The following is an 18,653-nucleotide window of genomic DNA, read 5'->3' as shown; positions in this document are numbered from 1 at the left end:
CTGCACATCTAAACTGGATGTGCTGTTGAGTAAGAACGTCATAAACGAGAGATTCAGCTGGGTTCTGGGTGAGCTTCCTGTCAGAGCCGAAGAAGTGTGCAGATTAGCGTATGAGTCGAAGATCTATTCTTGCATTCGAAAAACACTTTGTATAGTCGAATAAAACCTCCGTTCGCTAGATACGCTGTGGAAAACGGGATAATCAAAGCTTCAACTTCTTCCAGGAGAACAGTCAGTGCTCATCCAAGACCAGGTATGAATTTGAAATGATCGACTGTTGCTGACCGTCTTGCCGGTATACAATCCCGACACTCCCTCGGCGAACAAGCTTCGTGATCAAACACACTGATATGAGGGCACTCTGCATATGCTAAAACGCTCATCAACAGACCAAAGTAGTGCTACAGTAGTGAAGGTCAGTTTACACTAGAGAATCAAAGTCCCCAGGCCCACTACCATATGAGGTAAATGTGTTGGTTGTTGATCAGGTGGTTGTTGATCTGTTCGTCACTGCGCACTGATGATGTCTCCTCGTATGGCGGCGAAACGTTTGCAAGCCAATTGTCAAGCTCAGCGAACAGATCAACAGCCACCTGAGGCAAATGTGTCTTGTGTGATAATCAACTGACCAAGAATCGGTCGTTATTTAAGCAAAAGAGACCCCAATGTTCATAGATCACAAATACACATGATAACAAACACCGAGGGAAGTTAATATTACATATAACAAGTCACAGGGGAACCTAGAAGCTTCTTACGCACCCTAGTCCTGCAAAATCCAGGAAGCTGTCAGACGCAAGTCAGCAAGAATGACTCTTTTACAAACCAACAGCCTGGAAGAGCTAATCAGACTGAGAACTAATCACTTTGCTGATTAGCCGCTCATGGTCAAAGGATTGTGTTCAATCACTGGCCGGAAGGTCACGGGTTCGAAATTATCTCAGTTTCGTGAGATGCGCATTACTGATGATTCACAACAGAGATAAAACAGTCGTACAGTTCTCCTCGACCTTTCAGTCTAGATTAGCTCCACTAACAGGACACATTCTCTATTGAAAGATCCTAGTTGAAAACTTCTATGGTGCAACAGTTACGATAGAAAAAAACAAATGAGTGCGTTTTCAGGCAATGTGTAAGACTGTCTAGTTCATGGCCGTTGTTCCAGAGTTGTCCAAGTGTGACAAGCAAATTGATGCCTCCGGATGGAGCTTTTCGCAGGAGCCACAGTAGTATATTTACTGTCACATTGACACGTGGTCAGCGCTCCAGATAGTCACTTGTGTGCTACAGTCAGCACAATCATTTCACAAACCCATGAGCAGAATGAAGGAGAAAGTGTCAACAGCTTTCCCTAGGTTTACGTTCGTAGACATCGTGGCAGCCTGATGACATACCTAGTGTGAAGTGCTTCAGCCAGATTCACGCCTTCGCCAAACCTGATTCACTGTGCAAGCCGGTCTACCTCTTCTCACATGGAACGCTAAGGATTCGTGTGTCATGCATATGGTGGGGTGATTTACAAACAAACTTCAAAGTGTTCACCAACAGGGCTTCCAAGAGGTTGTCATGCTCGCTTCCAATGGGAGTTTTGACAAACAGTGTAGAGTGGATAGAGATGCGTGCCAAACCTACTTGTTGCAGCTTTTCCCCCGTGAACTGTCTTTTTATATCGTTCCAAGCCTGAGCGCGTGGTGCTAAGACCGTGTAGCGTTTTCCAGAATAAACCGCACCCAAGTCCCGCTTGAGATCAGATGGCAGGTCATTAGCGAATGCCTGGGTTTCCGGGTGGGATTGAAGTAGGCTCATAACGGACGTTCGATCTGTGTTTGTGAACGTTCCTCTCCCGTTGAGAGGCTGAAATCGATTAGTGCCAATTTCGTGTGAGCAGGAGGTAATAGAAGCAGCGGATTTAACATTTTAAATGATTGCACCTGAAAGCGCTTAACATTGTACTCCTTTTCAGCAACCAACCATCTGGATTGTCATTTTTGCTCATTTTGGTCATTTCCTATCACGAATAGTTGAAGATTGTGTTGCAAAGTTCCTCGTCATATTGCTCAGGTTAAATTTGTCACTAAGTAGTCGGGTGACAACACTGTTCTTCGTGCTCTGCTAACCGGACACGTGAGATGTTGCAAGACCCTCTACAAGAGCAGGTTTGGGAGCAACCTCTCTACTAGGAGTTGCAAAAAGGAAAGCTTACTGTCGAACTACAGTCAGCTGAAAATTGAAAGTTCGGAGTACGGTGTATCGTGAAGAAAGATCGACGCCACGCAATATGTTTGGTGAAAGACTGCCAGGGGCATCTTGATGACTTTTAGTCTGCCAAATAGATGAAACCTGATATTAAGTCGAGAACGTTCTTTGCAATGCCCGGTGGTCTTCCAAATCGAGAAACATAGAGGAAATTCACCCTTCTCCTAGGAGTGCTTCGTGATTTGAGACAATGATCGTGATAAGAAAGACTCTTTTTAGGGAAACTTTAGACAACAAAGAGTATCCAATATTTTTCCACGTTTACTGTTGCGCTAACTAGTTGCTTTTGAGGGCAGAGGGTAGTCCCCATGGTAAAAAGCTGGCCAGTTTATTAACGCACGTTTCTTTTTTGTAATAGCCTAGTTTATTGACCAAGAGACCAGGCCATAAGCCACACCTACTGAACAGTTGCAACCGTCTGGGTGTTTGGGTATTACTTGCTGATATGCAACTAACATTGTATCATGAGAAGAGTCATAAAGGACCCAATAAAGGACTTATCCTCCAAATGCGGGTTCTTCTAATGTGCAGTTGCCAAAAGACTACTGGTCAAACCAAGCCTGCAAACAGTGTGTTCAAGGGGGTGCATCAATACTTGATAGGAAGAATAGCAAGCAATCCGAAGTAGTCTTGCTGATTGAATCCCTTAACTGATCCTACTAGTTCGGTACTTTAGTTGATGTACGAAACCTGAAGTCATTAACCGTGGTAAATTCTAAGCTGTATTGTTGAATGACTCGAAGGTTAAATAAGGACAAATAGCAAAACTGGAAAAGCCTGGTGCGTAAGTTACTAAATGAAGATGACGGAGGATGAGCTACGAAAGTAAACAAAAAAGGATGCATAATACTGGGTCATTTACAAGGTATAGTGCTTTGGATATAATAGAACCACAGAGTTCACGTTCACATCACTACCGTCTGAACGGTTGTCCTCCTCTCCTGGTGAGTCCACTTTAAAGAAGGGTAGCACTGGACTCGGATTTCGCTCTTATTAGAGCTTATCAGCGTTGTGTATTTACTGGCCGTACCAAGGTCTGAACTCCGCATATCTGACATGCGAAGCGAGTGTGTTACCACTACTTCACCAGCGCACATGAATGATCACATCTGAACAGGCGAACGTGGTCACGCTTAGGCGGTGTGATTGGCTTGTCAGACTCTCCCAGTTTTGGTTGTGTTGATCGATTGACCCACCTGTCAGGACCCGTGAAGTAAAGAGTGACCTACTGGGTGGGAATTTTTTTACTCAGACCGGACTGCGACTTGGGAAGTCCTACCAGATCAAATCCCTTGTAGGTCATGACCAAGTTCGTGATGCCTGGATGGTCATCTGGATCGTCTTTACTAAGCAAAATGATCCCGGGTTGCTATGTACGGTTGCACACCAACTTTTGATAAAGTCTTGAGCTTGTCCACTCTTCATAGGTCCTCAAAACCCGGAAGCTTTGTGACTGGAAGACTCCAATTTCAATGGCAAGTTCTTGTGGTCCGACGCTTTTAGACTCACTGGTGTTGGAATTGCGGTTGAACATGCTGACCACTTGTCGAGGTTTCATGCATTCAACCAGTAGTGTGAAGTTCTGGCTTCAGCAACAGCAATTGTCAATCCAGATGAACAAGCGCCTTAGTCCGACTTCTGCACAAACCCAGAAGCGATGAAGAGACTGCCCTGTCTGGATTTGTCAACATGAACTGGACTCACATGTCTCGTTCAGTTTGAAAAGACAAGATGACAAAGCAACTGAAAGTGTCAAAAGAATTCTTCAAGAACGGAGAATGCACTACTGCTGTGGAAAATAGCATGAGGAATTTGGTTCCTTAAGCTACAGAATGCTCATCCTAGTCCTTCCCTCCTCGTCGTTCAACAGTGTTTGTTATTGACACGCTGAAAGAGAAACGACTCTTCGAAAATTCCAACATACTCACAAAGTTTGGAGTTTTCCAATCTTTGTTTAGAATAAATTCGGTTTAGACTGACTTCTTGGCTTGTTCCATACGGTGCAATATGTCAGAAGATTTACCTGCTTGAGACCAGCCAGGCGTTACTGTTCTCTTGAATTTTAGATGGTAACGTATTCAGTTTACGTATTGATCAGCTGGAGTTCAGTTTAAACCAGAGTATCTGTCTGAGATCTAATAGCGCACTAGGTTTCATTTAGCATGATATTTCCGAATCAGTTAGATTTTGTACAAACGCGTGCTGTGTGACACTGATGGTTAAATCCCTTTAATAACTTCCGTGACCATCATCGTATAGATCAGATCGACCTTGCAATCACGTGGTTTCTGCCACTACTAGAAAGGCTGTATCTTCATTAAACACGTAAGCACTTTTCAATGTTGCATCGGTATATATTCCTCAAATTCAGTAGGACCAGAATTATTTGGTGAGTCGAAACACTGCATATGCCAAGTATCCTTGTAAACCTGAAAAATTAAAATATGGTGTCTAGCTGATTCAGTGCATTAAGAACAGATATCAATTTCAAAACGTGACAAAGTCTCCTAATTTCAGCGATCTCATTAAGTCGAACTCACATGGCGAAGTTTATGAATAACACCACTTCGACATTCTAAATCAACGTCTGTAATTTCTGCACAGTCAATTCCAAGAACCTGAAATGTTAAAGAGAAACAAGATTAGGCAAAACACTTCCCTTAGTAACTGAGCACTTGAATTTGAAGAACCGGTTGTCACGTTGCAACTACACTCACTCCGTAAGCGAAACGTGAAACGTAAAGCTTTCTTCGCCCATCTACGGTCTCTAGTTCCATCCCCTCCTTCAGGTCCTCTGCGTAAAAGCGCCCTCTGACCACATGTTCTGATGCTTCTATTGGGCTATCAGGCGGAAAGAAAGAGAGGGAAAATTTTAGACCTCTTGTAACTAATTCTACAAGTTCACAGTAAGGGGAGCCGGGAAGCACTGCCCGTCCCCTGAAGAGAATTTCTTCTCCCTCTCGGGGGGGGGGGGCCAGACGACGTAGACGACGTCAGAAAGCACTCAACAACTACTGTGGTTCAAATTACGGAAATTTGTGGTTGACTGCTTCCTAATTTTCAGGGTTCTTCCGCAAGCCATATACATATTTCGTGCTCTAGCTGTGTGGATTCGCACCAGTTGGCCGAATAGTTAAGAAAGACCAAAAGATAAGTAGAGCTATTACGTCTTCACTAATATGCCGTGAGTGAATTGTGAATGAAAATACCTCTAGGACAGTAGTGTTTAATCTGCCTCCATTATCTACCCTTCAGCCTGCTTCCCAGCTCTGTTATTCATCATTTACTACATTTGAAGCTGATCCCCAGGGGATGAATCACTAATGACCCTGAAATGGTAATATTCGATTGAAGTGTACAATACCATAAAAAAATACACTCATTCATATATCAATTTGGTTCCGACGGTAGCCTCACCTGAAACCAAGCTGAATCTCTCGTTTACGATGTAACTGCGATTCGTCTTCACTAATATGCCGTGAGTGAATTGTGAATGAAAATACCTCTAGGACAGTAGTGTTTAATCTGCCTCCATTATCTACCCTTCAGCCTGCTTCCCAGCTCTGTTATTCATCATTTACTACATTTGAAGCTGATCCCCAGGGGATGAATCACTAATGACCCTGAAATGGTAATATTCGATTGAAGTGTACAATACCATAAAAAAATACACTCATTCATATATCAATTTGGTTCCGACGGTAGCCTCACCTGAAACCAAGCTGAATCTCTCGTTTACGATGTTCTTAACTGCGATTAATCGGTAGAGACATACCAATCAGAGAAGTCACGGACTTGATTCCGTTTGGCTCGTTTCCAGCGTGCCAATTGCAGCAAAACTAAGTGAATGAGATTAAACTACTTAATACTGCCCATAAAAACCACTGACCCAAACTTAATACCAACCCTACATTGTTCTCCGCAGGAGCAGGTGAGGGGTAAATCCCGATCTCATACTGATGCTCCTTTGGACTGGGCACTGCTAATATGTGGCTAACAATGCACTCTTGCTGTTTGGTAAGAGGGCGCCTGGCACAGTATAGCGGGTCAGTAGAGCTTGGATATACTTAGTGCTGATTAAAAAGCGTGGCGGGATATTCCAGTTTACTCGAAGTTCAGTGGGCTCTATTGACCAATCAAATATTTTGGCGGTAAAAGGGTTCCACTTAATGGGGCCAAATGAACCTGATCCATGGGCAGTTGACCGACAGTCGGCAACAGAAACGGCAACAGAAACGTCGGATTGCGACAAAATATTCCACGCTGTGTTTTGACCTTATAATTAAAAGTCGCCATAGAAACGCTATTTATTGCAGTTAGTTGCGACTTCAAATTTCCCTCACTTGAACGGGCCTCCTGCATGGTGCAATTATTCTCATGAGTTCACACCAAATAGAGGACTCGAGTTTTGTTCTTACCAAAGTCCATAAACAGTGCATCTCCTCGACCGTCCCGGGCTCTGAATTCGGACACATGACGTGCGTGGCGCATATTAGTCAGCTGCGTTTGAGCAAGCTCACACTTGAACTACTCTAACATTATCAGTAGTCTAAAACTGTAAAAAATATGTGCGTTGATGACGACTGTCAGTCGCACGGACCTCCCCAGGCGCAAATTATCCACTTACCCATCATCCTCACCCATTTTCGGTGCAAATATCGTAAATGGCCCTTCCGCTGCTTCGTTTTTCAGCTCACTCACAGCAGACAAGTCGGGGGAAAAGGGCGCCACTTCGGCTGGAATGTCAAATGACGAGAAACATTTCACTTGCATTATCGGCAAAATCCAAACTATTTGAGGCGTCGTTCAGTTATTTCAGAGCAGTCTTTTCAGGTATGGGCACCCCTGTGCTGGCTAACAAGTGATTTCAATCTAGGTTCGGAATCATACTAGTACTGAAATCTCCCCCAACGTCTGTCGTAGAAGTGGGACTCAAAAGAACGAGCCTGTTTATCAGCTAATGGTCTAATTATTCATTATTTTTTCGTACTTTATTTGAGGAAGTGTATTTCGGTTGGTGTCATTAACTCGAAATCTGCGAACGAGAAATGGCATTTCAAGACCACTGTGACCTAACATGGGGGGATACAGAGACTGTACCGATATTTCTGTACAGCCATAGATACTGGACCTTTGACATGGTTTACTGCAACAGAAATCTACCCAACTAAATGTATAAAGTAATATTGAAACAATTTTAAAGGTTTTTTGGAGCAATACCAGATTTCAAAATGGTTTCTGCGCATTCATTGTATGGAGAAATCATCCTTGAACATTTGACGGGCTGTTGTCGCCGATAGCCACCGAATGTGTTAGGATCTTCTTCGAAACCAGAGCAGCATTGGTAGATGAATCGTCTGAATCGGTGTAAAAAGACAGAATGGAGCATGTGGTGAGTGAAATCAAAAAAGTGCAGGATCTAACAGCTTTTGATTTGCTATGCTTCAATGCTTTTCTGCACCTTTAATTGTCCAATCCACTCAAAGAACTAGTCAGCAGAATACACCACTTATGTTGACCTGAAAACTCTTCGACAACCCACGACCTCTTTCACTCCTCTGGGGGCTCATCAGATAGGCGCAGTCCCCAAGTTTTCGTCAAACTTCTGTTCTACTTGAACTCAGAATGGACAGATTTCGACAAAAAACATTCATCTGCATATTAATTTAGTTTTCACGAGAGACTCACCCGGGATATCACAAAAGAGAGATTCAGCTGATTTCCGGGCGAGTCTCTCGTCAAAGCAAATTGGTATGCAAATGAGTGCATTTTGCAAACTAGTCGGAAGATTCGTAATAATAACTTCGTGATTTGGTTGTTTGCTGGACCTTGATAAATCGTTCATAACTGCACAAAGGAAGGGACCAAAACTTCACTTTGGGCAATCGCTGATAAAATATGCTCAAAAATGCATTTCTGTAATTCAGTGAACACCACTGGTCTACATGAGTAGTCTTCCCCCATATTCTGAAGCATCTCCTCCGTGAAGATTGATAGTTTTCAAGTTAGGCTTTGGTCATCCTTTTTTAGCATGACTCTAATTGAACAGGCCCGTCGTAACTGGACCGTTGAAACGATCAAATGTTTTTGACAGTCGTTACTTCGCCTTCCGTGCCAAAAATGATGCAAGTGTTTTGTTGCTAGTGGTATATTCAACTTGGTATTTCCAAGAGCAATCTGTGTACTGTAGCCCTCAAGTTTGGACTAGCTGTTTGTGAGAGGGGACTGCGATCACTCTACGTGAGCCACTACACGTTTGGCTGGTGCTTTTGATTATTCTACGCAGAGGGTGGGATCAACTGAGTAAACGAAACCTAGAATGAATGCCACTTCACTTTGTCGTCGTTCGACGGACGTGTCTCAAGGGTACTACGCAGTAAGGGTCGGTTCAACTGGTTATAAACTACTGTGCACCGCAGACTAGTTTCAAGTTTAAAACTACAAATTTGGGCAGATATTGTTCAGTAATATTTGAACTTGTCAACCGATGAAGGTGCGCATTCATTTCGAAGCCGTACGATGTATTAAATTGAAGCTCATTTTGTATAACAGACTGGTTGTTTACGTGACTGTGATCATGGTGCACAGGAAACACGAGTAGCGCTGTGATGCGTACGGATCCAGTAATCAATAATCATCACCCGCTGTTTGCAAAGTCAAATCGATAAAGTAAAACAACGGCTGACTGCAAGCTGGAATGCGACGTAGATATTGCCATTCGATCATAAACAGTGAATGAATGGTCGTGCTATGGTCGAATGGGGGTGAAAGCACATACAAATGACTTACGCTGTTTCACCACATCGCTCCATGTTATACGGATCGCATTCACTGTGTAGGTGTGTTCCGTCTGGTAACTCCCAGTACGCGCATTGCCGGTAGCTGGCGGAATCCGTAAGGGAATGAAGTGCATTTCAGATTAGGAGGTGGTAGAAAAACAGTTCAGCTGTGCAGATTTACAACGCCACCTAACGGCCGCGCCGAGGCTGCGGTCATATTTGGTCCACCAGGCCTGGACAAGAGCTGTCAAAAAAGAGGGTTCCTTTTGAGTTACTTATCCTTCGTTTATTGCGTCAACCGAAACGCTTTGAGTGCGGTTTTAGTTTACCAATTTATCCCTTCACCAATGCCCCACATCACCATTCTCAGTGAACGGGTCATGCAACAGATGTGATTTACATGTCGTCATGCAACACGTACGGACTCTTTCTAAAGTACCACTCTGGGGGTCTGGAAGAATTCACGGTATCAAAATGATCATGGGTAAACTTTATAGGCTGTCTCCACGAATAGATTTCCCTGAGGAAACTTTATCAGAATTATTGAAGGTTGACGTGTGGTTATGACAGATTCTTCACTCAAAGGACAACCAAAAATGGTCCTCACGTGACATCACCTTTGACGAGTTAGCCGAGAAAGTTTCAGGTTTTCTAATGCCTTCTGTAGAAGAGGTCAAACATTTCAAAAAGGAAGTTCCGATGAAAGTCACTCCCCCAGAGAAGGCCCACAAAAGATGCTCGATCCAAGAATGTTCCCGCTGATTGGATTGAAGTTACTTTCTGACTGACATTTGACCTCAAAATGTGCTGCGTTCAGTCAGATGTTCACATAGACAAAAGGTCGATACAATTAAGATTATTGTGTCTCTTTCTTGAGCCCGAAGAGGGACGAAACTGGCTACCAGAGAGTTTCAAGCAATGTATTATGTCAAGAAAATCACACTAATTTCTTCTGAACTTTGTGTAATGAAGGAGGATTCTGTGAACTTTGGTCGGGTTGGGATTTCCACCCCCCTGGTTTCGCTAATGATTCCACTTGCATTGGCAACCACACACAGCCACGTGTCAACTCGGCTTATTTAAGATCGCTTTCCATACGCTTGCCAGTTCCGCACCATCGATTCTGTTCACGCTGTGATTCTTGGTGATTTCCACCGTATCGGCTATCAGCCGCTGTGGCATGAATCGCAGTCTTAAATTTTCCGCATTCTGCAGGTCACTAACGCTGAGTCTTTGATCAACGTTCGGTATTCTTTCGCACTTCTTGATGGTTTATTTATCCTTTTTTATGTTCACCAATTCTGGCATGTAATTGCCTGGCAGTTTGTCCTATGTACACCTTAGTGCAATCGTTACAGTTAATTTATACACACAGTCCCTAGTCCTTTCAACCGAGAGAGGATTTTTCCATTGCACCAAAACTGAGGGTGGAGTTTTTCCGTTCTAGAAAGCTACTCGAATGTTGGCTAAGTTCAGCAGTCTTCGAGTAATCTCCGATGTCCCTGCTTTATATGGAACAACTGCTGTGCCAACCCATTCCTTGCTGGATCTAGATACCGGGGCCAATGCCCTTCTTAATCGACCCCTAATCAAAGCTCACTGGGTATCCTATTTCTTGCAGTCTGTTGGTAATCTCGATTTGAACTGCATTCGGTCGATCTCTTCTGTACACAGCGCTCTGACTCCATGAAACATCGATGAAACAATACTGGCGTACATGGACTTTTGATGTGTTGATGAGTAGTTTAAGACAGTTTCTGCACTCTTATGTATTCCACAGTTCAGAAAGCCCAGTGTGCCCCAGGCAAACTCTATCTCCATGTTAAACTTGATGTGTGGCTTTAAACTGTTGAGATAGTCGTGAAAGCTATTCACGTTATCTCGTTTGATTACAACAAAGGTATCGTCAACATAACGCCAATTGTATCCGACCAAAGTCATTTGTTCGAAGTCCTTCATACAAAAATTAGCTAAAACATTCGCAAGAACTTGTTCTTGCGAGTAAACAGTTGTGTCAAAAACAAACTGATCGAGATTTAAACACACTATTCTACTCTCAGCTCTTTCAACTACTTCAAGCATTTTTTCAGGGGGGACTAAAAATCAACCAAAGGACTGATCTGTTTTACAAGTAAAAGGTAGTACTTTTTCACAAAGAGCCCGATCTATCTCAGTCACCCGTTTCCTCGTTATACTATGGGAACTGTTGTCGATGATAGGATTAACCCTCTTTTGTAGATTTACAAGGTCTCATTTATACGACACCCATGAGCGTCACCGCATGGGTGATTCTTGAGCGGATAGGGTGGATGCATTTACCGTTCGCTGGGATGCCAGTTGTCGTGTTGGAAGAACTGGACTTTTCTGATCCACGCCGCCACCAAGTCCATCGTAAGTTAACACCATCTCTGTAAAGCCGCTTAGAAAAGCAGCTCAGAAATACGTCTAGACCAAAGCATACACACGCTTCTATTGTCACACCCCATTTGTTAGTTCAACTTTTCCAGGGCGTACCTTTAACTGTCCTACGTTTTACGCACCACTTGGGCAACAATAACGTAACGGTGTTTTGAGACTTGCGTTTTACGCCATCCTATAGTCCGATCTGTAATTCTGTTTTCCAGTGTTTTATATAAGGATTTTGCTTCAACTTTTTGTATAAATAAACTCCTCACAAAACTGAGGTGCGTTTTATTCGGTCTGAGGTCGAAATGCAGGATAGTGAACCATATGAAGGGAGAAATCTACATGGTTTCATTTCATTTCAGGTCGCAACCGTCAACGCACGTTTCGAGTGTTATCCTCATAGTATGGTCATCTCCAGAGAAACAAGCGTGGGCATTGGGGGTGAATAGATAATAGGCTATCAGAGGGTAGTAATCTAGGGTGAAAAGGAATCATCCGACCTCTCAGCTGATGTCATCAGTCTAACATCAGACACTTGGGTTGTTTACATTGCGCGATTCTAAGCGTCAGTCGTACGCATCCAATCTGTTGATAGGGAATGATAACAGCATCGATGGTGTTCGCAGCTATGGAAAATCCCCGTAGTTCGTTGCTACTGAGCGTCATTTGGTCTTCAAACTTTACTGTAAGTCTCTCATCTTGAATATCCCTTGAAACTTCCGAGTCAACTGAAGTTTGTTACTAGACATCAGGGAGTTGATTATGCTATATATATATATATATATATATATATATATATATGAGTTTTGTAGTGTTAACGTAAGTTGATTCTTGATGAGTGTAAAGAAGTACCGCGTACTCTTGTGGTCCCCACTGAGCGAGTCTGTGGGGTCATTATTTGACGTACGAGGGTGATGACGGTATTGATCAAACGACGGGGAAAACGTTCAAGTGAAGGGAATAAGGCCTTCGCTGCGGAGTGACTTATTAGAAATGCCACTGACCAGTTACAGACTATTGGACAGGGAAGCAAAACTCTCATATACATCTTATTCACAAAAACTGAACATCCATCTTCTCTTGAAGGCGTCTTCCTAAACTTTCTTGGATATTCATTGACTGTTGCTCAAATCCAAGCAAATGCTACAAAACGACTCCACAAATTCCGCAACAGATATCGCTTTTCAAGAGACGCACAGCGAATTTACGAGAAGAGACCATACTACTCGCATGCCTCACCCACCAGTAGTATCACCATTGCACAGGTATGGAGTCACTTTTTGCTATTTCCAACCGTCAGATTCGTTACCAGAGCACACCTGCAGGTGCTGCAAAGCTTCTTACGTTTATGCAGTTTGAGAAACTGGACAGCGGTTACATGTGTGATAGCTGCGAATGAGTAACGGGCAAACATGATAACATATGTTATTGGCAGTTTGACTGGTGCGTGGGATCTAATCACTGTTTTGTAAGTGTCTTTAGTATGCGAGCTACCGGTAAGCCAGGTAGCGTATGGGAGCCGACGGAAACTGATCATATATTCGGGACGCGAGTAAAATATTTATCCTTAGCTAAGCACATATGAACACTATGAAAACGGAGGAACCTGTTGACAGAGGTAAAATTATCGTATGCTTATGCTTCTTGATTCTGACAGAAAAACCGTTTTCCATTGGTTCCAACGTTCAACGAGTAATCTCTTACATGCTCAATAGTTTGGAGCTATGCCAACGACTTGGGATGATCTGCAGAGTGTTCATTACTACCTATGTTCACTAGCTTGGACGCGTGATCGGCGTTTTGGTACGAATAATCGAACTGCTTACAGGTCCACTGCAGGTCCCGAGAGGCGGACTCATAAGCATTAAACAAATACATTGCGCTACTTGGCTCTTCAGAAAAGGTCTACATCATTAGCAAGAGGGGACCTATATCGTCAGCTTCAACTGCACTCCACTCCACTCATAAACTTATCGACTGCTGCTCAAATGTTATCGTCGCGCCCATTGAGGTTTTTTGTGCAACACTCCCGGTTTGAAGGAATTTCCAGTTAGGGTAAATTAATATACGTAGAGGATCTGAAAATTCTGTCCTGGGAAAAATAACGGGAATTCAGACGTTATACCATCGAAAACTTTAAATACTGACAAAACGGCGTGGACACTGAAGTTTTATTTAAGGTCATAGGTCCGATGAATTTGACTGTGGCATTCAATACATGCATAGTTAGATTTGTTGAGACCGGTAAAAGTTGTTCTCTCGTATGAAACATCCATCCAACCTATATTTCCCTCGTTTTCTGCAACAGAGACTTACTTACCCTGGACTTATTGACATCCTAAGTGAATTTATCGCAACTGTCATTGGTACTTAACTACACTAGACCCGTCCAAATGGACAAAAACTAAAGGTCTACCACCACTTTCAGCCACCCTAGAGAGCGATTGCCTCTTAAGGATCACGTGACCCCGTGGATTCAACTTTCAGATAAACTTCATACTAACAACAGGATACTCTCATCTTTCCGTAGAGACACATCAAAAAGTAGTGTTATTTTCATTTTATTCCCCAAGCTAGTAATGATTGGATAATAACTGGCCTAGCTGCTACGTCGGAGATGTTAAGGCGACTTCCAGAAGCGCTGTAAGCACACTTGCTATAAACTTCACAAAGATGACTGAAGTTTGGAGTTTACTCATTTGCAACGGATGCAATCGTATGACTCATGTGACCAAAGAATAGGTGTTCTGCATGTGCTCATTACTTCAGCGGGCCATAAGATAGAACAGAACAAGATTGCACGTGATGCAAATTGTGTAAAACTCATTTTTAGTAAAAATGCCATGAATCCCCTTATCAGGAAGGTCACATTCATGAGAGCAACCACTAAGTACCCGAATTCTACTGAGATTCTCAGCTCCGCTAGATGTTGACCAGACAGACAACATCCCCTCAATATGCAGCGCGTCACAGCCTCGTACCAAAGCCAGACCGTGTGCGTCAGCATTGGACTAAGTTCAGACAGTGTCCTTCCAATAAGTGGATTGAGACCGTTGTGCTTTTCGCACTCGCACGCACTCACGCTTTCACACTCACTTCTTCGGAACATAGCTGCTGTGTTCCCTTCTGTGGGTCTTTTTTTCTCCGGCCCTAGGCACTGGAGTGGGTCGGCAGCAGATATCACAGATTGGCGAATCAGCAGATATAACATCCCTAGAACCGCCGTTCCTCAATAATGTTGCCTTTTGCAGAACTTCATAGGCTTAGTAGAAAATGCCTCATTTGGAAGCACAGCTCTTCTATACGTTACATTATTTACCTTTTCATATTTTTGGATGTATATTCTGTGCAAAAAACCGTGACTTCTGTAGGAACAGATCGATCCGCTTGTCTGTTGTACGTTCACGATACCATTCGCATATGTACAGAGCTATTATCCCCCGCGGACGATAAACCTCACTGAGCATACGCTGATGGAATTCCAAGGTCGACAGGGCACTTTATGACTTTGTGCAGCCAGTTGACCGTCAAAAGAAAGCACCAGACAGTCGGTTTCTTTATGCACAAACAATCCGTGCACGTTTGTGTGTATGCTATTACGGTTGATAGCCAAACTGGATCGAACAGAAGAATATCATACCGGTTGAGGCCGGATGATGAATCATTTCTATCCCTTGTTAGTTCACAATCCATCTATAACAATGTTTCCCCGGTGCACCGTTCCCAAATCGTGGGTTCTAAAGAGTCGAACAATCAATAAGTTCCGCTTGCCTTCACAAAACATCACACTTGACCTGAGTCTTGAGGTAGGGTTGGATACAAACCATAGACTATCACTAACTTCATCCCCGCGCGGATCAATCATTGTAGTGCCCGTTGGGGTGTATAATTATCTTCCTCTCGCCCTCTCACTAAGATGTGACATCAAGTTTTGACCCAATGATAGTATCGGTTTCCCTATCATCACTTGATGTCAGATCGATCTGGTGGGGCCCAAGAAAGCAAAAAACGAGGTTGTGCGAATGAAAAACCGAAAGGGGCAAGGCACGTAGCAGACTGTTACAGCTTTAAATCAGAAGGACAGACGCTGATGATACAGAGCCAGCTGACGAGTGATTTCTACGTTTCTGCAAAAGTCTGTCAAATTTTTTCGGACCACATCAACTCTCTAACAGCTAGTTGGCCTTTAAGATAGAAATAATAGAAAGTGCACGTGAACAGTTGAAATATAAGTAGGATTATTGCACCATTGTCGTAGGGACCACCCTTCATAGAATGATCGGTATGTGTATCCGCCATAGTAGTAGTATGCACGTGAAGACTGTCCACTTTTTGAAACACCGGACTTGTGAGATGTCCAATTTTAAATTAAATCAGAATTAAGCCATTTAGTTAGCTTCTTTCAATCGTCCCTTATGCAGGTGTCCACTCAAAAGACATGCATGCTTAGTTACATAGTGTTGCTTCGGCACAAGAGAGATTCTACGAAGCGACAAACTTCCAGAAATAGCCTCACTGTTAGTGTCATCATGTTGAAAATAAGGCCAAATAGTAAAAAACGCTCATTTGCACACTAACTTAGGGTTTTAAGGGGAGACTCAGCGGAACCAAGCTGAATCTGTCGTTGAAAGTGTTGTTTCCGAGGCCCGCGCCTATCCCGTGAGACCCAAGAGAGGAGAAACGGGTCATGACTGCTGAAGAGCTTTCAGAAACCTGATGACTAGTCTCGACAGGGCTAAATGACCTCACTAAGCTCGATGAGAAAGTGCTGAACCAACTAATTGCTGTTAGCATATGCTTCTCTCATCAACTTTCATGGGCATAGAAATCGCTACCAGTTGTCAGCGTTGACGGCAAACTCAGTGAACGATATGAGATGCAGTAGAGGATGGCGAATGAGACTCATTCAATTGCTATCAAAATTCATACAATGAATGGGATTAAGCCTTTAATGAGTTCATTTCAATCGGTAGGAATCGGGTTCACTTGATCTAGTACCGCAGGAAGTTGGGCCCCAAAAGTCCTACTCTAAGGAAGCTACCTGAACGCATTGATTGGATCTGGTCCTGTTTATGAAGAGGTATATTCAAGGTTTTCTAGCAATATTTCTAACTGAATTATGTTTAACTGAGTGCTTCTCTTTCAAATTTCGCCACCCTGTAGATTGTAAACCAACCTGACGTTCTTCGATCAGTAGCGCGTTTATAGATATCATCCTCTGAGAAGGGGGTAAAAGTTGACAGCCGAACAGGAACTGTCCTGAAGAGGAGTCCCCTAAAAAGAAGGGTAACTTACTCTGGATAGATTGACAGAGATTACGTGGTTGTGAAGAAAATTCATTTCCAGATATGGTGTTCCGAGAAAACACTTATTTACTATCACTGAAAAGACTGGACACAAGTCAAAGGCTAGAGAATGTGAGTCAGCTTATCTTTACTTCAGATTGGGATACAATAAATTGCAGGTAGGGTGACAAACAATTTAGGAAAGACCTGTTTCAATCAAATCGCAATCTGTTTTTTTGCTTCAGCTTCAAGTTCTGAGCATGCTGTGTTCACGCGTTTCCATCAATTTGCAGGATATATTGTTAGTATATCGAGTAGTGAGTTTCTTCATCCTACTCCAGCCGTGAATCTTACCGTACACACTGCCTGAGGGTTGAGATCAGAATGAATCCGGTTATTTACCCATCATATGGCACGGTGACGTCAATTACATTCAGTGACTACTTGTGGCCGCGATTCAGAAATTTGACAGTTTTCGCACGGGTTTTAACACGAAGTGGAAATTTCAACGGATATATTTACATACGTAGTGTTCATACATATACGAGCGTTTTACTTTAGGGTGATTCCTGCTTGAAGCTGACTAATTTTGGCAGGTTCTAGGATTCTTATAGCAACTCCACCGATCCCTTCGTTCTTGGGCAATTGAATTATCAGTGCGCCAAGGGTGCAGCCGTTGGAGATGAAGTTCCAGATGTTGCGCGCCACTCAAAATGGCATCTTTGAAGAGACAAAATGCCTATTAGATCGCATCCTGATGGATGTATCTAAGTTGATTTAGGACAATTTCTTACTATGATGTATCCGACTTTTTCTCCGTGGTTATCAACAAATTGTTTTGCCTATTAAGTACTGCTAAATAGTTTTTTGGATAGATCACCCTCATACCAGTTTTGTATGCCTCTGAGAATTTAAGCTTTGATCGATTTTTAATTGTTCCTTTGGACTTTACTACGCATTCCAGTTATCCGGAATAAAATAGTAAACGACAGCAACCGCGATTCGAACTCAACTTACCCGGCACTGTCAGGGTCTGCGTAAATCAAGCCACCAAACTGTTGGGAGTACTTATAATCCTGACCCTGCAAAAGCCTTGAAGTCAATAAGACCGTTAACAGGCCTATCCAGCCTTTCATTTCATTCATCATTTCGACTGACCGGAGTGTAACTACGCTGGCTGCACGTCTGTGGACACCTATTTATTCTCCACATCAGTGCACACAAATGTATACATGCAGATTAACAGGTAATTCATTACAGGTGTTCAACTCAGGTACCGCCTATGAAATGCATGGCAGTGAATGCAGCATGTTACCCCATGTTAATCAAGGACTTATCACCAACCCAGTTGTTTACCATTCGAGGATTAGGTCGTGATTCCTGTTCAGACTACTAGCCTTGGGCTGAGTAGTATAATTGAGAAAGACTGGAAAAGAAAGACAGCTGGAACGAGTAATTGAACGTCACCAATATTGCTCGTCCTGAGTTTAGCAGTGCTGCCCTTTTTTCCGTAAGATGTATCTCAAGCTTTTGTGAAAATTCACTAAAACGACGAGCTGGAATTCAGTTTTCGTTAACTACAGTAAACTAAATTTCAATCAATTGGAAAATGTTTTGGACCGATTTGGGATTCATCGTTTTAGGGAGGTTTGGTAAACAATCGGTGGATTTATTGCTGGACAACGTTTCGCTTTTGACACAAAAGCTTCGTCAAGCCAGTTGTGTAAGTAAGTAAGTTGATTGGGTTTTAAAGCAGTCAGGGAATCAATCCGTGAGATTCCTTATGACTAGCCGACTTGATCGGTGCTGGGTGTTTAGTCTGATGTTCCTGTTTGTTGGTTGGTGGGGTGGACTAAAATTCACGAAGTCATCTGCCGCTATGGTGCAACCGTGGATTATTGCACTGAGTTCGTATACCTACACAATT

General features: G+C 43.0%; 1 protein-coding gene across 1 annotated transcript in view; it reads right to left on the bottom strand.

The window, feature by feature from the left end:
* T265_05181 (hypothetical protein) overlaps positions 1 to 17,911 on the bottom strand; it is a gene marked incomplete at both ends in the record, with an annotated part of 34,249 nt that extends 16,338 nt beyond the window's left edge. Inside the window, 7 exons of the mRNA XM_009170113.1 lie at positions 1,633 to 1,854; positions 4,797 to 4,874; positions 4,974 to 5,193; positions 6,884 to 6,992; positions 7,477 to 7,613; positions 9,046 to 9,138; positions 17,744 to 17,911. Coding sequence (XP_009168377.1) covers positions 1,633 to 1,854; positions 4,797 to 4,874; positions 4,974 to 5,193; positions 6,884 to 6,992; positions 7,477 to 7,613; positions 9,046 to 9,138; positions 17,744 to 17,874 — 990 coding nt within the window. The remainder of the gene's footprint in view (positions 1 to 1,632; positions 1,855 to 4,796; positions 4,875 to 4,973; positions 5,194 to 6,883; positions 6,993 to 7,476; positions 7,614 to 9,045; positions 9,139 to 17,743) is intronic.
* Between the last annotated feature and the right edge of the window lie 742 nt (positions 17,912 to 18,653).

Source organism: Opisthorchis viverrini, assembly GCF_000715545.1.
Source record: "Opisthorchis viverrini unplaced genomic scaffold opera_v5_93, whole genome shotgun sequence".
NCBI classification, from domain to species: Eukaryota; Metazoa; Platyhelminthes; class Trematoda; order Opisthorchiida; family Opisthorchiidae; genus Opisthorchis; species Opisthorchis viverrini.
Note: the sequence above shows the minus strand (reverse complement) of the source record. Positions and strands in the feature narration are given on the sequence as shown.